Source organism: Manis pentadactyla, chromosome 11, assembly GCF_030020395.1.
Source record: "Manis pentadactyla isolate mManPen7 chromosome 11, mManPen7.hap1, whole genome shotgun sequence".
Taxonomy (NCBI): domain Eukaryota; kingdom Metazoa; phylum Chordata; class Mammalia; order Pholidota; family Manidae; genus Manis; species Manis pentadactyla.
Window position 1 is genome coordinate 26,397,300 of NC_080029.1, and position 24,733 is coordinate 26,422,032.

The following is a 24,733-nucleotide window of genomic DNA, read 5'->3' on the forward strand; positions in this document are numbered from 1 at the left end:
CACTAATGATGGTTAAATTTAATGAACACTGTTTTTGCCAGACATTGTTCTAAGTGCTATAGATATATATTTAACTCTTTGAAGTTCTAGACAGCTGTGTTAGGTACAATTATTGCCCTCATCTGTAGATGGAGAAATTGAGGTTGAGAGGCAAAATAACTTGCTCAAGAACAAATAATTGTTACGTGTTGGCCCTAGTTTCAGTTCCTGGTGTGCTTGATGCAAAATTTCCCAATCTCGTAGTTTTAACTACAGTGTTACTCCCACTGCCTTGTCTCACTGAGCCTGGAGGTTACAATCCCATTTGTGGACCAGCAGCACCCGAGCTTGTTAAAAATAGACTCTCAGCCGAGCCTCAGTGCCAGAGAACCAAAATCTGCATTTGACAAGATCCACAGGTAATTCTCCTGCATCTTAACTTTTGAGAAGCACTTCTTACAAGGGAAGGTAGAAAGGGAAGAGGAGACAGGCAAGAGGACCCATTAAATGGTTCTCCCTAAAGCTCAGGGGATCTTCCCCAAACTAGCAGAAATGCTCTCATGGGGTGAGGAGCAAGATACAAAACAGCCAAGGGGCAGGGGTAGCAAAAATAATTCTACCAGGAACTTTACTATTTCTCAGTGTTATCTGGATGCTCAAATATTAACATGAGTAATTGGTAAATATGCCAAGGATGCAAAAAATGGATAAAACAGTTTAGAACAAGCTTTAGAAAATTCCAAGTCTACTTGTTATGTTCCCATGAGAAACAGTGGTCATTAAAAATAAACCAAGACATTTAAACTGAAAAACAATCAGCTTGTTAAATATTCTTCCACCCCTGCCTTTCTCTAGCTGGTTGGTTAAGTGAATGATGGCCTGTGGGAAAATCCAGTCACAGGACCCACCACTGCCTAAGCCTTGGGGCCTGCTGGCAGACGCTTCACCCCTTGCTCTCCTCAGCTGCCGCCTCCTCTCCCTCTGCCCCCACTCTCCTTGAGTGGCTTATCCAGAGGTTCTACTCCCGCTCCCTTCTTCATGTCCATTGCCACAATGACCTCAGTGCATTTTTCTTTTAGTACCAAAACACTGTTTATTTTAGAGCCAGTCTTCCGAATAAGGCAGGTGAGCAAATAACTGGATGTGTGGGGTAGGGACACATTGCATGAATTCCATCTAGACAGGTGTTTAAATTACAGGGGGAATAAATACAGGTGATGGATTGAAAGGGGGTAGGAGAACACAGATAGGGAGGCCAATTTCCGGCGGCTTGCCTGCCCAAGTGTTACTGCTCATTACTGCTGTTTGCTAAAAGTAGTGCTGCTACCAGAGCTGTAATTAAAATATGATGGTACTGCCCTGATAGCTTCTCTGAATATACACCCACCACCCATCCAAACTCATAACCTTTTGATATCCTAAGAGTATCTGAGGCCAGGCCTATCTAGATCACTGTTGCTCTAGTTGGGGAACACAAGAAAAGCTGCAGTCCTGAATGCTCAAAAGAAGTCCAAAGCTCCAATATAATTCAATAAATATTTACTGTGTTGCCTGGTATAGGTAAGGCCTTGGATAAAGTCCTAAGGACATACACAGATTAAAATGTGGTCCCTGCCCTCAAGCCATGAAGGAATTGGTAATTTAGTGAGACAAGACACCTAGATAAAGAGCAATAAGTATGGCCTCCAGAATGTGCTAACTGCCATAATAAAGTACTCAGGAAATTCAAAGAAGGTGTCTGAATTGGGCCTAAAAGCAGAGGTGGAAGGACTGGTGTATGTAGGGGTGGTGGTGGTTCCTAAGTGAAAAGAAAAAGCCTAAGCAAAAATGCAGAGGCAGATAAGCAAAAGAACATCTGAGACAGAAAGTAATTTAGTTAAAATTTAGAGCTTAAGGAGGTCCTTGAAAGCGAGACTAAAGACCCTGCTCTTGATCTAGTAGACAATAGTTAGCTTGCTCAAGGTTTCTGATAGAGCAATGTTATGTCAGAACTGTGGTATAGGTGGATAATCTAGTGCTGTTCTATAGGACTGGGCTGAAAGGGGCTAATAGGGCAAGTGTAGACCAATTGAGAGTCACAACAGTCAGGCAAGAGGTAATAAGGCTGGGATGCAGGGCACACTAATGCTGGTCTCCCTGCATTTCCCTCCTAGGCTGCTGGGCCTTGCAACTAGAGAACTGCATTTCTAATCTGATGATAAAAGCTCTTGAGTTCATGTGGTGATTGCTCATATTTTGTTTCTGGAGTAAGCCCTCTGTTGGATTACATCTTCTCATGCAACTGGTAGGACAAGATGGCACTGCCTGCTCTTTAAGAAGGGAAGATCAAAGAGTTGGTATTTGAGACCAGCTTTGTTCCAGGGCCTTATGGGAAAACAATTTCCTTAGATTTATCTTTCCATGCCTCTCTTTAACAGTAAATGGTTTGAGGCCCAAGATTAGGGGATGAGTCTGGGGGAAATGTGCCAGGAGTACAACGTGATGGCTGGGGGTTAAGCCTTAGGCCTGGTGGCTCAAAGACCACTTTGGATCATATACTAGCTAGCCCAAGTCACCAAAGCTAGAAATTCCACTCAGGATTTTGGAGCCAAAAATCTTATAGTAATCTGGCCTGGCAGACCCTCTCTGGGCATTTTCTCCTGAATCTCAAAGTAGTGACTATGGGATCTTGGATTCCAGCCACAGTTCTTTATCAATCAGTGTCTAATGATGATGTGTGCAGTAACTTCCGGCTCTACTACGGAATGACAAAACAAAACAAACTGACATTTAAGGATGGTGAGGGTTTTAGGAGATATTTGAAAAGACAACACAGGTAATGAAAAATAAGATGCCAGTATCCAATGTGCGACCTGGCACCCTCCAACAGATCAGTCATAAGCTGGCTATCTGCTTCTGTGTATGCCTGTGCAATCTAGTCCCTGAAGGACAAGACACTCTCTACTCATAACAGACCACAGAATTCTACATATTTATAGATATGGTTTGTCTACAAATGCAGTGGTAACAACTGTCAGCTGCCTGGGCCTTGAGGATTTTCATGTGAATTTCACCTTTCTTAACACAGTATCAAGGTTTATCATTGCTGCCTAGGAAAACAAAACCAGTGAACATATATACAGCTATGCCAGGAGAGACAGGAAATTTCCCCCAACCAGCTTATTCGGTTTTTTATCATTGGCCCTAGGAAGGTCCTTAAAACACTTCAGCACAGTAGGATCCTGAAATCTTGTTGCTTTACACTTTGCTTCCTAATGTCAAATTATTTTTCATAAAAGATCTCCCTCAGCTGTAAAGGATTCCTGCCATAAAACTGCTTCAAGAGCAGAGCGGTTGAAGAGCTTCATGCCTGTTCATGTTGTATTGTAACTGCAGGTTTTTTTGACTATCTTGCCCCACAAACTACATGCTCCTTTAAGACAGGGACTGTACCTTATTTACTGTCATATCCCTAGATCTTAGCCCAGTATGCATAAAAGCATTTATATAGTAAATGAAGTGGGTTCCATCTACTCCCAAATAGACACACACGTATGCACATACCTTGCCTCAGCTACTTTCAACAGTGAGTAGAAAAATGATTGTCACTGTAAGGCTAGCAAGGAAATTAAAGGCTCCAAATTACCTCTTTTTACAAATACCACAAGGGAGGAACTGCTCTGGAATAAGGGGAAATAAAATCATCAGTGCCTAAAATAGAAATACCATTTGACCCAGGAATTCCTTTCCTAGGAATTTACCCAAAGAAAACAAGTTCTCAGATTCAAAAAGACATATGCACCCCTATGTTTACTGCAGCACTATTTATAATAGCCAAGATATAGAAGCAACCTAAGTGTCCAACAGTAGATGAATGGATAAAGAAGTGGTACATATACACAATGGAATATTATTCAGCCATAAGAAGAAAACAAATCCTACCATTTGCAACAACATGGATGGAGCTAGAGGTTATTACGCTCAGTGAAATAAGCCAGGCGGAGAAAGACAAGTACCAAATGATTTCCCTCATTTGTGGAGTATAACAACAAAGCAAAACTGAAGGAACAAAACAACAGCAAACTCACAGACTCCAAGAAGGGACTAGTGGTTACCAGAGGGGAGGGGTGAGGGAGGGTGGGTAGGGCAAGAGGGAGAAGGGCATTGAGGGATATTATGATTGGTGCACATGGTGTGAGGGGGGTCATGGGGAAGACAGTGTAGCACAGAGAAGACAAGTAGTGACTCTGTGGTATCTCGCTACACTGATGGACAGTGACTTCAATGGGGTATGGGGGGGACTTGATAATATGGGTGAATGTAGTAACCACAATGTTTTTCATGTGAAACCTTCATAAGTGTGTACATCAATGATACCTTAATAATAAAAAAAAAATCATCAGTGCCTAGAGTGAGAGATAAGTGTTGCTCTTGCTAGTGCCCTACATCATTTTAGAGATGATTTCTGCCTGCTCTTTAAGCCTTGGGCAAGATTCTCAAATGGGTGAAATAACAGCTGTGACATACAGATTTTGTTCCTTGTCTGCACAATGTATATACTGTACTTGCTTCTTCTTGGCACCAAAACTGCAACAGGCAGTTGAGACCCATTTGAGATTCACTTAGTTTCACTAAGGCTGTTTGCAAATTTCATGTTTCTTATTTACCAACATGGAGATGAAAATTCAACATAAAAGAATTAATAATAGATTAATGAGTATGCAAATCAGTGACACAGCATTCCCAAAGCAGCTTACAGTCTTGGCATAGCTCAATTTCCTCATGATAGACGGTCCATAAAATCTTAGACAAATCTTGTCTGATGAGGTTAAGTGATGGGGTTCACAAGAGTATTTCATTAATCCACCAAATGTTTATCAGACATCTACTTTGTGGCATTCTTTTGAGTGTAAGGATAGAACAATGAAAAAAAAATACTTGGCCTCATGGAGATTATAGCTTACTGGGGGGATATCACGGGAATACATAAAGCATGTGTAAAGCAAAATGGTCACAAATTTAAAGCAATCATTTTTGGCCAAATTACTGATATTAATGGCTATATGCTACCTAAAAGTTTTCAGAGATTCTTAACTTTGAGACCATGGATCCACTAGGCATCCATGCTTCTCTTGAAGCATAGTTGTGGGGGTGTCTAGGAACTGTCTAGGAACCCTCTGAAATTAATGCAGGTTTCTAAGTTTGAGCATGCAATTTTTTTTCAGGAGAAAGAATATAGCCTTCATTCAATTCTCAAAGGGATCTTTGACTCTAATAAGATTAATAATCACTCAGACTGTTGCGAAGATAAATTTGTCAAATCTACATTCATACTGCACTCAGAACTACACCGATATCTTGAGAATAATGTTCTCTGTGTCATTCATATAAAAAGGCTCATCAGAATATGACTGGATCAATTGAGCATGGCATGGTCACTTCATTCCCCGACCATGGGGTTCTGAATGATATGGAATACAGAAACGCAGTGGCCAGTCCTTCTGATTGGTTTTGGTGTATGTTGCTGGAACAAAAGGCAATCCTTGAATAGGAAGCACTAGCAGCAAGATCTGATCCACTCAGAAGAAAAGGAACATGAAGTGTCAGGTGTGCACTTATTGCAAAATTTTCAACACTGGAGAAATATTAGAGAATATAGTCTATTCTCTATAGTCAAGAACATGAAAGGAATCATCCTTAAACATATACTTTTTAACCATTCTTCAAAGGTACTTCCTGAACATGCATTACATCATTAGCCAGAACAACCAATGTTTTAAGCTGCAACAACCAACAAGTTTTAAGGGGGCTTCAACTCCTTTATGAATTCCTGGATGCTGATAAATGAACCTCAAGAAATTTATACTCTAATCACCATTAAATATAAGAGGAGTAATATTATTCAAATTTTAAAAGGGCTTAGGAAAAGTGGGGAAATCTCTGCAGCTCTGATATATTAGCACTAAATTCTCTTGTCAGATCTTCCCTCTGTTGAACATTACCATTTACATAACAGACATACATGTATATGTACTTTAGTGTTCCAAAATGCAGGAGTTCCAGATCAAGATTTTCCAGAGACATTCCTGGGAAACCTAACAAAATGGCCATATTACTTGGTAGTATTTCCAATTCAAACATTCAGTTTTTGTGCATCAGTCGGGGCTGCCACTGCCATGATAAATAGATCCATTCTTATTGCATCTCTGGGGATTAAAAAGGCTGAATTTTGCCTGTTCAAACGATCAGCTTATTTCACCATAAAATAATCTGATGAAGAGTTCATTCAACAAATTACTGATAATCAAGATAGAGCCACTTCTCAACCTGCTTCCGGGAGCAGAAAATCATTTCTAATTATGCCAACAGGAAGTTCAATTCCTTCCCTCTCTCTGTAGGCTCAAGCACAGGCTTGGCTGTAAGTCTGAAGCAGTGTTGAGCTCCGTCATTTCAGTCTGATGAGAGGTTAGAGTCCTGATTCAAACAGGAATCAGAAAAACAGACTCTGAGGAAAAGAGTCGAGAGTCAGACAGATGTGAGTTTTAGTCCTGGTTCAGTCAGTCACTTATCATTTGTGTGACCTTTGCAGAGTCACTTATTCTTTTAGCTTCTATTTTCTTCATCTGTGAAAAATAAGTATCTTCCTCATAGAGTTAGAGAGAGAGTGCACATAAAATGCTAAGCACAGTGCCTGGTACAAAGTAGATATTCAATTAATGTCAGCTGCTTTAATATGAAAGGCAGGTGTGGTATTGTCAGTGAAAAAAATGGAAGAGCAATAGTTTAAAAAAAAGAAGACAGAAACCAACAAAACACAAAAGAGAAATTCTTTTCAATTTAGCATGTGATAAGTGCCTACCAAGTGCAATGGTGCTATGCTAGGCGATGGGTTAAAAAGAACTGCCACCAAGTTGTTTATAACTCAACAGGAAAGGAGAGTTGCAAAGTAACTGTAATAGATTTATGATAGAGAGTGACTAATGGAAGGGCTAGAGTATTGAGAATGGAAAGATGACTTCTGGCTAGGGCAGCAGAGAATTCATTCATTCATTTATTTAAAAACTATGTATTAACATATACTATATCCCAGGCTGGAAAAAAATTGGTGAAAAAATGGATATGGGTGCCATTCTCAATTGAGTATATTATCATGCAGTAGAATCAGTACATTTACTGAGTACTACCCGTATGAGTAAGGTTCTGAGGCAGCAAAGGACACTGACCCCAAAGAGCTCACTGTCTATTGAAAGAGACAGCTACCTGGAAATACACAGTGTGATGAGTTTTGAAATGGCACACATACAACGGCAGTAGCAACTTCACTGAGAGTGGATGGATGCATGAGGTCAGACACGGTGACTGGGAAACATGTGCCCTGAGAAGACAGCATACACTAAGGCATGGAGGCTAACAGAAATTCTGGGAGAGCTGCACAAAAACACGTGTGATGGTAGGGAGACAGGCTGGAGAAGGAGCTTGGAGCCAGATTCTAAATAAAGGCTTTGAATAACATTTAAAAGCTTGACCTTCACATTGTAGATAACAGGAAGTCCCTTTGAGGTTCATGAGTTACAGGAGACTTATTATCAGACTTGGGATTTAGAAAGGTTCCTTTAGAGCAAAGCCTAGGGTGAACAGAAAGAGACTGGATGGGAGACCATTTAAGAGGTAATTGCAGCTGTCCAGCTGAGAGATAATTAAGGCCTTAAGCAGGAGAGCAGATGTGAGAGTGAAACAAAGAAGAGTATCAGAGACATTATAGAGTCAGAATCAACGAGGCTTGGCAATTGCTTAGACATAGAATGAGGAAGCAAAGAGACAATGATTAATCAAAACCACCATACCTAAATCCCCAGGAGAATTACGGTGTCATCAATACAGAGAGAACAACAAATAGGTTTTAGATACATTGAATATTTCAAAAAATCTGTTCAGGAGGGGGCGGAAGATGGCGGTGTGAGTAGAGCAGCGGAAATCTCCTCCCAAAACCACATATATCTATGAAAATATAACAAAGACAACCCTTCCTAGAATAAAGACCAGAGGACACAGGACAATATCCAGACCACATCCGCACCTGAGAGAACCCAGCGCCTCGCGAAGGGGGTAAGATACAAGCCCTGGTGGAGCGCCCATCCCCCCAACTCCTGGCAGGAGAAGAATAGGCAGAGCGGGAGGGAGACGGAGCCCAGGACTGCCGAACACCCAGCCCCCGCCATCCGGGCCAGAGTGCAGACACAGTACATGCGCAGGGGGCCCTGGATACTAGGAAAACAGGGCAGCAAGAACAGTGAGCGGGCACCGGAGGCCGGGCGCTGGAGGACACCAGAAAAGCGAGCGACCTTTTTTTTTTTTTTTTTTCTGTTTTGTTTTGGCGAGCGCTTTTTGGAAGTCTTAAAGGGATAGGGACCCCAATACTAGGGAAACAGGGCAGCAAGACCGGTGAGCAGATGCCTGAGGCTGGCGCCGGAGAATAAAGAAAAACAAGCGGCCACATTTTTTTTTTTTTAATTAAATTTTTTTCTTTTTTTCTTTTGGTGGTCGTTGTTTTGTTTTGGCAGGTGCTTTTTGGAAGTCTTAAAGGGGCAGGACGGGACACCTAATCCAGAGGTAGGGAATCTGGGGATCTCTGGGCACCCCTAAACCCTGGGCTGCAGGGAGCAGGGAGGCGCCTTAAGGAGATAAATAGCCTCCCAGCCGTTCCCCCTCCAACGCGATTCCACCACTTTGGAGTAGCTGCCCGAGCCAGGCCACGCCCACAGCAACAGCGGAGATTAACTCCATAGCAGCCGGGCAGGAAGCAGAAACCCTGTCTGCGCGCAGCTGCGCAGCACAAGCCACTAGAGGCCGCTGTTCTCCCAGGAGAGGAGGGCCACAAACCAACAAGAAAGGAAGTCCTTCCAGCCGTCACTCGTCCCAGTTCTGCAGACTATTCCTATCACCATGAAAAGGCAAAGCTACAGGCGGACAAAGAGCACAGAGACAACACCAGAGAAGGAGACAGACCTAACCAGTCTTCCTGAAAAAGAATTCAAAATAAGAATCATAAACATGCTGACAGAGATGCAGAGAAATACGCAAGAGAAATGGGATGAAGTCCGGAGGGAGATCACAGATGCCAGAAAGGATATCACAGAAATGAAACAAACTCTGGAAGGGTTTATAAGCAGAATGGATAGGATGTAAGAGGCCATTGATGGAATTGAAACCAGAGAACAGGAACGCATAGAAGCTGACATTGAGAGAGAGAAAAGGATCTCCAGGAATGAATCAATATTAAGAGAACTGTGTGACCAATCCAAAAGGAACAATATCCGTATTATAGGGGTTCCAGAAGAAGAAGAGAGAGGAAAAGAGATGGAAAGTATCTTAGAAGAAATAATTGCTGAAAACTTCCCCAAACTGGGGGAGGAAATAATCGAACAGACCACGGAAATACACAGAATCCCCAACAGAAAGGATCCAAGGAGGACAACACCATGACACATAATAATTAAAATGGCAAAGATCAAGGACAAGGAAAGAGTTTTAAAGGCAGCTAGAGAGAAAAAGGTCACCTATAAAGGAAAACCCATCAGGCTAACATCAGACTTCTCCACAGAAACCCTACAGGCCAGAAGAGAATGGCATGATATAGTTAAATACAATGAAACAGAAGGGCCTTGAACCAAGGATACTGTATCCAGCACGACTATCATTCAAATATGATGGTGGGATTAAACAATTCCCAGACAAACAAAAGCTGAGGGAATTTGCTTCCCACAAACCACCTCTACAGAACATCTTATAGGGACTGCTCTAGATGGGAGCACTCCTAGAAAGAGCACAGCACAAAACACCCAACATATGAAGAATCGAGGAGGAGGAATAAGAAGGGAGAGAAGAAAAGAATCTCCAGACAGTGTATATAACAGCTCGATAAGTGAGCTAAGTTAGGCGGTAAGATACTAAAGAGGCTAACCTTGAACCTTTGGTAACCACGAATTTAAAGCCTGCAATGGCAATAAGTACATATCTTTCAAGAGTCACCCTAAATGTTAATGGGCTGAATGCACCAATCAAAAGACACAGAGTAAAAGAATGGATAAAAAAGCAAGACCCATCTATATGCTGCTTACAAGAAACTCACCTCAAACCCAAAGACATGTACAGACTAAAAGTCAAGGGATGGAAAAACATATTTCAAGCAAACAACAGCGAGAAGAAAGCAGGGGTTGCAGTACTAATATCAGACAAAATAGACTTCAAAACAAAGAAAGTAACAAGAGATAAAGAAGGACACTACATAATGATAAAGGGCTCAGTCCAACAAGAGGATATAACCATTCTAAATATACATGCACCCAACACAGGAGCCCCAGCATATGTGAAATAAATACTAACAGAACTAAAGGGGGAAATAGACTGCAATGCATTCATTCTAGGAGACTTCAACACACCACTCACCCCAAAGGAGAGATCCACTGGGCAGAAAATAAGTAAGGACACGGAAGCACTGAACAACACAGTAGAGCAGATGGACCTAATAGACATCTATAGAACTCTACAACCAAAAGCAACAGGATATACATTCTTCTCAAGTGCACATGGAACATTCTCTTAGACATAAACATGACTGACCTCTTCTTGAACATATCTCCCCAGGCAAGGAAAACAACAGCAAAAATGAACAAGTGGGACTATATTAAGCTGAAAAGCTTCTGTACAGCAAAAGGCACCATCAATAGAACAAAAAGGAACCCTACAGTATGGGAGAATATATTTGAAAATGACACATCCGATAAAGGCTTGATGTCCAGAATACATAAAGAGCTCACACGCCTTAACAAACAAAAAACAAATAACCCAATTAAAAAATGGGCAGAGGAACTGAATAGACAGTTCTCCAAAAAAGAAATACAGATGGCCAACAGACACATGAAAAGATGCTCCACATCGCTAATTATCAGAGAAATGCAAATTAAAACTACGATGAGGTACCACCTCACACCAGTAAGGATGGCTGCCATCCAAAAGACAAACAACAACAAATGTTGGCGAGGCTGTGGAGAAAGGGGAACCCTCCTACACTGCTGGTGGGAATGTAAGTTAGTTCAACCATTGTGGAAAGCAGTATGGAGGTACATCAAAATGCTCAAAACAGACCTACCATTTGACCCAGGAATTGCACTCCTAGGAATTTACCCTAAGAATGCAGCAATCAAGTATGAGAAAGATCAGTGCACCCCTATGTTTATCGCAGCACTATTTACAATAGCCAAGAATTGGAAGCAACCTAAATGTCCATCGATAGATGAATGGATAAAGAAGATGTGGTACATATACACAATGGAATACTACTCAGCCATAAGAAAAGGGCAAATCCAACCATTTGCAGCAACATGGATGGAGCTGGAGGGTATTATGCTCAGTGAAACAAGCCAAGCGGAGAAAGAGAAATACCAAATGATTTCACTTATCTGTGGAATATAAGAACAAAGGAAAAACTGAAGGAACAAAACAGCAGCAGAATCACAGAACTCAAGAATGGACTAACAGGTACCAAAGGGAAAGGGACTGGGGAGGAGGGGTGGGTGGGTAGGGAGGGATAAGGGGGGGTTGAAGTAGGGGGGGTATTAAGATTAGCATGCATGGGGGGGTAGGAGAAAAGGGAGGGCTGTACAACACAGAGAAGGCAAGTAGTGATTCTACAACATTTTGCTATGCTGATGGACAGTGACTGTAAAGGGGTTTATAGGGGGGACCTGGTATAGGGGAGAGCCTAGTAAACATAATATTCGTCATGTAAGTGTAGATTAGTGATACCAAAAAAAAAAAAAGGGCAGTTCCTGTGTGGTAACCTCCAGTGGGTTCTACACAAGGGTATAAAGGGCATATAAAAGTGTAGGCAAAGGGTCTATTTGTGTTTATACAGAGGATCAAAGCCTAATTGGGCTACCCCAAAAATGAACTAAGATATGATATGAAAGAGAACTTCCAACATCAGCACTCTCTGGAAGACTCATGCCAGAAGATGATCATCAAAAAACCCCAACAAAGATCCACGCACTGCTACAGCTGTAGATGCACTCATCCCACCAGTTCCTGGACTTGCCATGGGAATGAAGGAGATATCTAAGCTGGCCTGTGCATACAGTAAAACAACAAATTTGACTGGATCTATATTGTTGGAGCTCAACCAAGAATTAGGAGAAGTGCAAATTGTAGCGCTCCAAAATCTTACAACTACAGACCATTTACTGTTAAAAGAACATAAGGGATGTGAACATCCCCCAGGGATGGGTTGTTTTAATTTGTCTGATTTCTCTCAGACTGTTCAAGTTCAGTTGGACAATATCCACCATATCATAGATAAGTTTTCACAAATGCCTAAGGTGCCTAACTGGTTTTCTTGGTTTCACTGGAGATGGCTGGTAATTGCAGGTATGCTTTGGTTATGTAACTATACTCCTATTATGTTAATGTGTGTGCGCAATTTAAGTAGTAGCTTAAAACCTATACATGCTGAAGTTACTCTACAAGAAGATATGTCAAAGAAATAATCAATCTTCCCATGTTTTCTGCCGCCTGCTACTTCTATAGCTTTTCTTCTTCCTTCCTAATTACAACCCTTAAATAGAATTCGTGCCTCATATCAAATTTACTGAGTATCATAATTCTTCCAAGTGGTAAAGATACCTCAAGACAAATGCTGGGCATAGAAGCTACAGGGCATAAATATGCAAAGAAATAAAAAGCTAACCATTTCAAACAATAAGGCTTCTCTCTCACTTACCAACTTTACATTTCCCTGTATGGCCCCAGAAGATGACTGGTTAGCCAGAGACGGTAAGATTCCTTAAGGGAGGAACAACCTAAGACAGGCACAGTCGCAGGGGGGTCATCAGGTGAGAAATTGGGGATCAACAGAGGTGAGGCTTAGAACCTCACCCCCCCTGTTCTGAGAGAAATCTTCTGCATACGTGGATGTTTTATTGCCCTTGTCTAGCTTGGATTAACACATAGTCTACAGGCACACACCTGATCATCTACATTTGCTCTCTTACAACACTAAACTATGTTTTCTACCTTTATCTTGTATCTACCTACCACTTCAGCATTTTATTAAAAATAATAATAATAAAGAGAGAAATGTGGTATCCACATATAAATCAAGTATAAAAATCAAATGAGTATTCATATTTGAACTGACTGTTTATAGTTCATAATGCATGAGCAAAACTGAAAGTTTCTGTGATGACTTCCCTTGTACTGTTCACTATGTAACTTATTCACTATGTAAGAATTTGTTCTCCATGTAAGAACTTGTTTGTTATGCCTCAGAAGATTGGAGACTGACAGGGGGGGCGGAAGATGGCGGCGTGAGTAGAGCAGCGGAAATCTCCTCCCAAAACAACATATATCTATGAAAATATAACAAAGACAACCCTTCCTAGAATAAAGACCAGAGGACACAGGACAATATCCAGACCACATCCACACCTGAGAGAACCCAGCGCCTCGCGAAGGGGGTAAGATACAAGCCCCGGCCCCGCGGGAGCCGAGCGCCCCTCCCCCCAGCTCCCGGCGGGAGAAGAGCAGGCAGAGCGGGAGGGACACGGAGCCCAGGACTGCCGAACACCCAGCCCCAGCCATCCGGGACAGAGTGCAGGGCCCTCGATACTGGGAAAACAGGGCAGCAAGACCAGTGAGCAGGCACTGGAGGCTGGGCGACAGAGGACATAAGAAAAGTGCGCGACCATTTTTTTTTTTGCTTTTTTGCTGCTTTGTTTTGGCGAGCGCTGTTTGGAAGTCTTAAAGGGACAGGGACCCCAATATTAGGGAAACAGGGCAGAAAGACCGGTGAGCAGAGGCCTGAGGCTGGCACCGGAGAATAAAGAAAAACGAACGACCACCTTTTTTTTTTAATTTAATTAAAAAAAAATTTTTTTTTTAATTAAAAAAAAATTTTTTTTTTTGTTTTTTTTTGTGGTCGTTGTTTTGTTTTGGCGGGTGCTTTTTGGAAGTCTTAAAGGGGCAGGGCGGGCCACTTAATCTAGAGGTAGGGAATCCGGGATCTCTGGGCACCCTAACCCCTGGGCTGCAGGGAGCAGGGAGGCCCCTTACGGAGATAAATAGCCTCCCAGCAGCTCCTGCTCCAACGCGACTCCACCATTTTGGAGTAGCTGCCCGAGCCAGGCCACGCCCACAGCAACAGCGGAGATTAACTCCATAGCAGCCGGGCAGGAAGCAGAAGCCCTGTCTGCGCGCAGCTGCGCAGCACAAGCCACTAGAGGCCGCTGTTCTCCCAGGAGAGGAGGGCCACAAACCAACAAGAAAGGAAGTCCTTCCAGCCGTCACTCGTCCCAGTTCTGCAGACTATTCCTATCACCATGAAAAGGCAAAGCTACAGGCAGACAAAGATCACAGAGACAACACCAGAGAAGGAGACAGACCTAACCAGTCTTCCTGACAAAGAATTCAAAATAAGAATCATAAACATGCTGACAGAGATGCAGAGAAATACGCAAGAAAAATGGGATGAAGTCCGGAAAGAGATCACAGATGCCAGAAAGGAGATCGCAGAAATGAAACAAACTCTGGAAGGGTTTATAAGCAGAATGGATAGGATGCAAGAGGCCATTGATGGAATTGAAATCAGAGAACAGGAACGCATGGAAGCTGACATAGAGAGAGACAAAAGGATCTCCAGGAATGAAACAATATTAAGAGAACTGTGTGACCAATCTAAAAGGAGCAATATCCGTATTATAGGGGTCCCAGAAGAAGAAGAGAGAGGCAAAGAGATGGAAAGTATCTTAGAAGAAATAATTGCTGAAAACTTCCCCACACTGGGGGAGGAAGTAATCAAACAGACCACGGAAATACACAGAACCCCCAACAGAAAGGATCCAAGAAGGGCAACACCAAGACACATAATAATTAAAATGGCAAAGATCAAGGACAAGGAAAGAGTGTTAAAGGCAGCTAGAGAGAAAAAGGTCACCTATAAAGGGAAACCCATCAGGCTAACGTCAGATTTCTCAACAGAAACCCTACAGGCCAGAAGAGAATGGCATGATATATTTAATACAATGAAACAGAAGGGCCTTGAACCAAGGATACTGTATCCAGCACGACTATCATTCAAATATGACGGTGGGATTAAACAATTCCCAGACAAACAAAAGCTGAGGGAATTTGCTTTCCACAAACCACCTCTACAGAACATCTTACAGGGACTGCTCTAGATGGGAGCACTCCTAGAAAGAAGATTGGAGACTGACGAAAATTAGGCTTGGGTGGAGTAATGATTGTGCATTGAGCATTGACTCCCCTATACAGAATTTTATTGTTGTTAACAACCATTTGATCAATAAATATGAGAGATGCCCTCACAAAAAAAAAAGAAAAGTACACACTTCCAATGGTAAAATAAATAAGTAACCGGGATGTAATGTATAGCATAAGGAATATAGTCAAGATATTGTAACAGCTTGGTAGGGTGATACCTGGAACCTAGAATTGTCATGTATATAAATGTTGAATCACTATGTTGTACACCTGAAACTAATGTAATGTAATACTGTGTGTCAACTACCCTTCAATAAAAAATAATTATCTACAAAAAAAAATAAAAATAAAAATAAGTTCAAAATATGTTGAATATTTTGGATGTTGGTAATATAGTTAGGTAGAAATGTCTAGCAAGCAGTTGGAAATTTGGACCTGGCACTTAGCAAAGAGGTTCAAACTAAAGATGCCTATTTGGAAGAAATCCACAGACCAGTACCAAATGAAGCTATGGCAAGAGAAAATTTACCCAAGGGGAAATTATAGAGAAGAAAAATAAAAAAGTTTGGCTGCACCCTGGAATTCAGATATATGCAGGACACCTGTGAGAAGCAGGGAGGAGCAGGTGCCAGGCATCACCGTGCATGCTTAAACCAGAGTGCGACCCTGCTGCTGTCAGCTCCACATATTCGAGGTCTATATACCAAAGGCTTTTTTAAAAAATGGTGAAAATGGAATCTACTGTTCAGGGGAAAGAGGAGGTTGAGCTCTTAGAAGAATTGCTGAAGGGCTGGACAAGCTAAGAAAAGTTTTCAAGTAGGAGGTGGTCAATAATAGTGTCATATGCTAAAGATGAATGAGGATTAAAAATAGGTGACCAAAGCTGGCAATTCCAAGTCATCAGCGACCTCTGAGAGACAGTTGGACAAAATGGTAAGAGTGAAAGCCAGACAGCAAGAGTAAGTGTGGAGGGAATTGGGGAGGTGGTACTAGAGGCAGCAAGGGTATATTACTGTGAAAGATGTTTGGACGTATAGGGAAGACAAGAGCTTAAGGAGATGACAGGGCAAATGAAAGGTTGTTTCAGAACAAGAGACCATACAGCAGAGCCCAAGCAACTAAGGAAAACTGGGGTTTTAAAGACTGGAGAGGCATAGAAGAGCTAGGGAATCTGACAGGCTCAGTTGGAACTAAATCCTAGAGCAGGGAAGCACAAGGAGCCAGGAGGAGAATGAGTCTTGAATTAGTCTAAAACCACCCCATTTTACAGAAAAGGAAACCAAGGCACAGGGTGCAACTTGTCCAAGGTCCCACTGACTTGAGAGTAATGTAAATAATACAAAAAAGCACAGTTCTTTCTACCCAGAAAGAATATAGAACCAAAGGAGCTAGACTTGGAAAACCACCACCACATCAGAACACATATGTGCAATAGCTCAAATGTGTACAGATTCTCTAAAGGGGCAGAATAGAGTTTCTGGTGCCAAACGCCCAGGCTCATGATAAACTGTCTGCCTCAATCCTAGAGAACATGGGTAGTCATCTAAAAAATGTAGCTCCCGCTCTGCTAAATTCACCTTCAAATTCGAATTTTTGAAATTCAGATTCACTCAAGGTCCCCTGTGGACCCTGAGGAAATGAGTCTGACTACAGTGGTAGCTGCCAAAGCAAAAGCAATAAAGAATTCCTTTGCTTATGAATGAGTGAGAATGAATAACTGGTGTGAACCAAACATTCTATAGCTCAGGACATGCCCTTCTTTAGGACTAAGAAGTTAAGTGTCAGGGTTAGGAGCAAAAAATGAAACAAATTGAATGGTTTTCTTTTCTACTCTCCATCTAAATGAAAAATGTGAGAAGCAGAAAGTGTTTCCTCCCTCCTATGTATCTGTCAGCACATTTCCAGAGGTCTGGCCACATCCCGGGCACTGGCTGGCTGGGGAACAGAGACTGACACAGCATATTCGTTCGAGTTGGAGCCCTTGCCTGGGTGGTCTGCTGTCGTTCCTCTTAAACTCCCAGGCTGGAAGAGCTGGAGCTGCTCCTAATGATAGCTGAGTCCTGAGATCTCACACTCGCCTGCACAGAGAGGGCCAGTGCTCCCTCTGATTCCCTGCCTCCCACTCATCACCACAGATCCGGGTTAATTCACCACATTCTTCTGTTCACCAAGCAGTAAGCACAAAGGGCTACGTCTGTGCAGACCGCTGTGGTTGTAAAGCACACCTCTCCCAGCATGGAGTGAGATAGTTAGACCTCACACAGAAGCGCCACTCCAGCACCCTGTCAGCTACCATGGGCCCAAGTTGCTTCTAGAAAACCCTGCTTGCAGGGATGTACACATTGATTTCCCAAAAGCTCCCATCCCTAAAAGATAACTAGCCTCTCATGTGCCAAGGGAAAGAACTAAATTTGACCTGCTCCTGCTTGAATTTGTAAGGTAGTTGTTGAATAACCAAATATTAAGAACGTTGTCTCCTTATATTTCAAGCACACAAGGGCTGGCACAAACATTTCTGAAGCAGCCACTTTGTGGGGCAGAGAAAGTCAGCTCCTCTTACATGTTCTAGACCATAAACAGAGTTAAACCTCACCTGAAATAGTGAAAGTAACTTAAGGCAAGTGAGATTGTTTTCAGCCATACAAATTCATAAGAACTGAGCCACAGAGTACTGTTTACTTTTGGCTAAATTCACTGCTCCTCAGCATCTTCACCAGTGACCAGGGAGAAAAAAGGGGTGACACCGCCTCATTGTCCAATCCATCCTCTTCCCAGCTACCTGAGTGATCCATCTAAAAGGCAGGCCGACTATGTCTCTGCAGCTCCCTGTCACCCGTAAGATAGAGCGTGCGTTCCTTCACGGGGCACTCAAAGCTCTCTCTGAATCAGCACTCGCCTTCTCGTCCAGCTTCCAACCTACCTGCTCCCTGCTGACTCCCTGTCCACCAATACCACTAGCCAGCTTGCTGTTTGCCCACATACACATACGCCCAATTTTATTCTGGAGGCTGCGCTACCCCACTTCTTCAGCTGCTCGCCTGCCTACTTTAAGATTCTGTTTAGGTGTAATCTCTTCCAAGAAGGCTGCTTTGGCCTTCTTCTCACTCCCACCCGCAGGCTGGGTTAGGGACCCCTTTTGGTGGTTTTGTATTCCCTAGAAATAGCCCTGATATGCATATTCCATGCCAGTGCTATCATGTGTTTATGCGGCTGGCACCCTTTCTAGACTGTGGTTACTTCATGCCAAGGACTATGTCTTATATATCCCCGTGGCTTAGTACCAAAGACTGGGATACTCTTAAGAGCTTAAGAAAATGTTTTTGAATGAATAAATTAAAACACATTTGAATAAAATTTTTTATGGAGAACACCACTAAAAGGTTTAATGGGCTGTAAAGTTGAAATTAGAGATAAAACAAAATCTTTTTTCTGAACTACCCAAGGATTTCAATTTTTTATGTTCATCTTCCAAAATAGCACAAATAATTAAAAACCATCATTCCTTATTCAGCAGAGTGTCTCTTAACACCTTGCCCAGAAAAGTATATATCATTGCCAGTAAAGATATATCATTGTAAATGAGATGTAATTAAAGCAAAACTCAGAGGAAAATTCATAGCTTTAAATATAGTGAAAAACAAGAATGAGTGGAAATAAAGTTCCCAACTGAAGAAACTGGGAGGAAATCACAAAATAAAGCTAAGAAAACCAGAAGGAAGGAAATAAGTAAAGATAAAACAGGAAAATAACCAATTAGAAACCAGTAAAACAACAGGATGGTAAGTAGATCGAGAATTACCAAAAAAAGGGAAGGGAGAAAGAAAATATTTACTAACGCTAGCGGATATATGAAAGAAGAAAATAAAACACAAAATAGAAATTGAAACTGAGGGAATAAAAGGAAAGAGGAAACAAAAGCACTTAAAGGGATTATTAGACACAAAATTGTCTCTGATGAAACTCAGTTGAAGGTTTCACACCCCAAGTTCAAACAGCAGCACAGAACTCCCACACTTTGTTTAAATGCCCACCTCGCATGGGACAGTGGCAGTGTCACTTGCCTCAGTAAGAAACTATGGCAACTTTCTTTCAAATACAGCTAGGGAAAAAGGAAATGGCTAGTAAACAAATGTACCACCGGAGCCTATATTAAGCCATTAGGACATATTGTTATTTACCAGAAAAAGAATAATAGAAGAATTTTGCAAATTCCAAATTAAGGAATTACTTTCTCTGAGGGGAAGAAGCCAAACAACACAGAGAACTGAGCTTTCAATAACAACATTCCTTTTGGTAACACTGTACATTATCCAAGAGCTTATTTTTTCAAATCAAATCAGAAATCATTTATTATTGAAAGCCTTTTAAGGTTGAAATAACAATACTTTCCAAGTGTATGGCATTTAGACCTTACAAAGAGGTTTTTTGCATACTATCCTCATGACCCTGTTGTATTTTCCCCATCAACAAATAAAGACCCTGAGGTTGAGAGAAGTTGAGTGAATTACCCATGATCACACAGATAGTCAGTGGCAGAAGAAGGCAAGTCTTTAGTGGCTAATCCAGCACTTCCCACCACTTCACCCTGCCTACTACACACTACAGCATCTCCCTCAGCACTGCACCAAGGCACTAAGTACCCTCTTACCAGGACTCTGAAAGTTAAGACTGACATCTATTAGCAAGCTGAGATGCCTACGAATAGGAGTCTGATGGATTTTTAATTCACTGGCCCTGAAGTTCTTCTTAGATGAGCAAGATGGACTGAAGGGGAATGACTTTCCATTTAGGATACAACTACCTAGGATTTTCACAGGATCAGGATCCTGCCATTTTGCAAGCTTTGTAGTCTATCCAATGAGAGGAATTGAAAACTATGTAAACACTAATATTGGTTATGCTTCTTTACTATGATTGCAGAGAAAGTTCTCTAATGTCTTGGTGCTTCTGGCTGCTCATTTGTAAGTTAGAATCACATACTCTCTTCAGTTACCCAGTGAAAAAAGTATAGCACATCACCGGCCTCTTCCTTCCTCATAGCCACTTCCCACTTCAAAATCCCTCCCCATTCTACCATGTCTGTGATACTCTATTTCTTCTTCCCATCATTCTACCACTAACTATCCAACTCCCTTCAAGTCTCATCACTGCCCTTGTAAGAGTGTTTGCTTCCTATTTCACAGGCCTCCTTATCCACTTCCTTCAAATGTTTGGGGAGTTGGGTGAAAAAACTGATTACATCCTCACACACTGGATGAAGCAGAAGTAGAGCTAAGGCTTACCTTTAATTTTATACAGAGAAGGAGGGCACCACCAGGGAGCAGTGTGTTGCCTACTTTTAACATGGGCTTGAAGTAATTTTCAGCTTCACTTTTTTCTAGACTTGGTCATCATTACAGAGTTGCCACCAATTAGGAAATTTGACAAAACAGACAAAAATATAAGTGTGGAGCTCAATTACAACCATTTCTTTGGAGGACTTTGATGTTACTTCGTATTAAGGAAAGGAGATGATATGGTTTCTACTTCCAGTTAAATACCATGGAGAGAATCAACAAGGAGGGCAAAAAGAAAAGTTCTTGTAAGTTTCATCTAACTTCACTGTGTTGTAAGCCTGTTATATTACAATATATTACAATATATATATTACATAAAGTTTCCAAATCCTAGTATCTATTTCCATCCAGCCAGCTTCCAGATGACCTTGACTACATCACTTCTTTCAACCTCAGTTTCCCCATCTGTGTTGGGTAAGGGTGTATCAACATAGTTCATTAATCAGTACCCATAAAACATCCTGAGCTGAAAGGTGGTTCAGGGGGAAAAAAAAAAAAGAAGAATGAAAGAAAGGAAGAAAAAGTAAAAGGCAATGTTAGGGCATTCTGGCAAAAAGATTTATAAGACTAGAACTCCCTGGAAAATTTTACCAAAGCAAGCAGAGTCCTTTAAAATACATATTTGCAGCTGAACATTCAAGTCTGTTTATCCATGAAATAAGTGCACGAGAGTGAGTGGCAGACTTGCTTTGTAATAACTGTAACAGAAATTCATTCCCTTTAAAGTTGAAGAATATTTTCATTCTTGGGCTCAAAACCAACTAATACTCACTCAGCAGGCATCAGGATATGGGAATCAATAAAGACAGGGAAGGACAGAGCAAGTACCCTGTGTTAATCCTATCCTCAGGTCCACAGAGCTCTCTGGCTCCCCAGATGATGCATACCTGCTGGGTGAGGAGACTGATGGGAGTGGACGGAGAATACTGCCTTGCCGCCTGCTTCTCAGCCAGCCGCTGAAGTTCCGCTGTCACCATACTTTGGTTGTACCGTTTGCTGTACGAAGAGCCATCTTCCCCCTCCTTTTGTGTTTTGGCTGCTCCTGAATGCTGCTTGCTCAGATGGCATGAACCTGCTAAAAAAAAGGAAAAGTTTTCACCCACTTAGGAAGCAGCCCTGAAAACCTTAAGAGGATGACCAAGAAATCTCAGCTAACAGACACTTCACTGAATCCTAGCGCTGACAACATAAGGAGCAATAGACTGTCTTCAAATGCTCCCCAAAAGAAAAATAAATAAAATATTTACCATACCCTAGAAACTTCCTACAGCCAAACTGTCACATGCACTTATTAATGTGTTTCTGCTTACTATGAAAACTTCACAAAGAAGAATTTTCATCATATGTAGTAAGGAACAACCAATCCTAGAATTTACTAATCTTGATGAATAGATATTGTGGCTTTGAAACTCATTATATATAATTCTTCCTTTCCTTGTTATGTGACAGTACTTCTCAATAGTCTGCAGCATTCATTGTCAAATCATCCACAATCCCTCTTACAAGGCTCAAGTGGATAATAAGGGACATAGGGATAAAAGCAGAACTGAGCATATTAAGAAAAACAGCAATATTATCATCAAATGACTGGTTTTCCTTTCAGACTTAAATTTTCCTTTCAATAGTATCAGACAGTTCTATTATTTCTGAGCACTGAAATTCTGGCAAAAAGAAATTAAATATAAAATCAAGGCTCATATTTTTTCTATGATAAAAGCCATACATCTCATTGAAAAGAAATAAAAAACCCAGGAAAGTAGAAACATTAAAATGAGTTTCCTGTTTGTCTTATTAATGCTTATATAACTGTGATCATTCTGTATAAACAATTTGGCGACACTACTTTAAAAAAAAAAAACGTTAACTTTCTCATGTTTATCATGTGTACTCACAAAATATTATTTATAATAGATGTACAAGTTACAAAGCATATTATAATAAACTTACAACCCAAGAACCACATTACCAATTAATGTGCATTAACCCATGTGCCCCTCCCCATCCTTTATAGCCCCTTTTCATTCCCATCCTTTTAAAATATATAGTTTTATATTATATATTTATGTGTGTGCTTGTGTATGTATGCAGACAAAATACTAGTTAATTTTTCTTGTTTTTGAGTTCTACAAAAATGGTATCTTACTGTAGTAGCTTCTTGGAACTTGTTTTTGTTATTCAATATCATACATCCAAGATTCATCCTTCCTAAGTATAGCAAAAATTCATTAATTTTATCTGCTGCTCAGCATTCTAGTTTACAAGTACATTACAGCTTATTTTTCTAGTCCTGTCGCCACCATGGGTATTTTGGTTATTTCAAGCTTATTGCCATTATTAACAGTGCAGCTGTGAACACTCTTGCAAACATCTCCTGGTGCACATGTGGAAAAACTCTGATGTATATGCCTAGGAGGGGGATTGTAGGGTTGCAGGGTAGGTCAATTTTCACGTTTATGTGATAATACCAAAGTGGTATTTTTACACACAAAATATAAGAGTTCTTGCTGATTTTCCACTTCCCCTCCAACACAGTATTGTCAATATCTTAATTGTGCCATTTTTTAAGAGGGAGTAAAATTGCATTGTAGACTTCATTTACATCTATCTGATGATAATGATGTTGAGTTTGTTACTTCTTTTCTGATATCACTCATTATTTTTCTTTGTCTTCTTATTGACATATAAGAATTTTGCTTATGTTTTTACTTTTGCTTCCTACTCTAGATCTTAAAGATGATCTTTTTATTCTAGAAGTTTTAAGTTTTGCATCTGAAATTGATTTTATGCATAGTGTGAGGCAGGATCTTATTTCACTTTTTGCCTGTAGAGAGAATGGATTATCCCAGCACTATTTACTGAAAAACCCCTCCTTTTCCATCATCTACAATGCCATCTCTGTCATATATCCAAGTCCCCTCTTTGTATTAAGTCTTAATAAAGGTCACCTCACCTTATTTTTCTTCTTTAGTAGGTTCTTACTATTCTTGGCATTTTGCCTTTCCATTATCACTTTAGGATAGGCTTGTCAAATAAAACAATAGCCCTGCTAAGATTTTGGTTGGAACTGAATTGAATCCAGGGATCAAATTTGCTGAAAACTGAAACATTTATGATATATCTGCAAATAAATGAATTTTATTTCCTCCTGTTTCATCCTCACACTTTTAAACTCCTTGTCTTACTATGCTAGTTCTGACCCCAGTAAAACACTGAAGAGAAGCCATGTTAGAGGCATTCTTCTCTTGCTCCAAACATTAAAGGGAATGCTTTCAACATTTCCCCATTTACACTGATACCTCCTGTAGGATTCTGGCAGATCCCCTTTCAGGTTAAAAGGTTTTTTCTTTTCTTCCTTGTATGCTGAGAGTTATTATCATGAATGAGTGTAGAATTTCATCAGATTCTTTTCCTGCATCTACGAAGGTGATGAATAAGGTTTTTCTCGCAGATATCATTTGTAGACTCCTAATGCTAAGTTCCTCCTGTGTTCCTTAGATAAACTTGCTCATGGTGCCCCACCTCTTTCATAAATTGCTAGATTTGTCTGGATTATATTTTGAGTAAAATTTTTGTATTTAATAAACAAACACAATTACTTGAGGATTACTGTCTCTTTTGCCATTCTCTAAGACAGTTTAAGATTGGAATTATCTGCCCCTTGCAGGACAGTTAGAACTTTATAAAGCTATCTGGGCGTCATTTTTTTGTGAGAAATTTTTAACTACTGTATCAATTATTTTAGTACTTACAAGACTATTCTTCATTTTGAATCATTTTACTTGTTATACCTTCATAGGTGTTTGTCCATTTTATGTTTTTTATTTTATTGGCATCAAGTGGTTAACAGTATTCTATTATTTTTGTTACCTATGCTGTACTTGTATTTTCTGTCTGTTTTCCCATTCCTTATATTATTAACCCATGTCTTCTCTCTCTTCTTGATTGGTCTCACCAGAGGTTTGTCCATTTACTAAGCTTTTCAAACAACTTTTGGCTTTGATACTCTCTACTGTGCTTTATTTTTGAATTCTGTGAATTTTACTCTTACCTTTATTAAGGTTTATGATATTGTTGTTTTTATAATGTCAGAAATAAAATATTTAGCACATTCATTTTCAGCCTTTCTTTTTTTCAAATATAAGTATTTAAAGCAGTAAATTATCCCC

General features: G+C 40.7%; 1 protein-coding gene across 18 annotated transcripts in view; it reads right to left on the bottom strand.

Moving 5' to 3' along the window:
• Positions 1–24,733, bottom strand: part of TTLL5 (tubulin tyrosine ligase like 5) — a 277,550-nt gene that overhangs the window by 123,156 nt on the left and 129,661 nt on the right. For 16 of the 18 annotated variants that reach the window (XR_008992440.1, XM_036913100.2, XM_036913097.2 and 13 more), the window contains one exon: positions 21,455–21,642. Coding sequence is in view for 17 of the 18 variants with exons in the window: in XM_036913100.2 (XP_036768995.2) it covers positions 21,455–21,642 (188 nt within the window). In the remaining variant the exon portion in view is untranslated. The remainder of the gene's footprint in view (positions 1–21,454; positions 21,643–24,733) is intronic. The other 2 variants (XM_057488298.1, XM_057488293.1) reach the window with 1 other exon arrangement.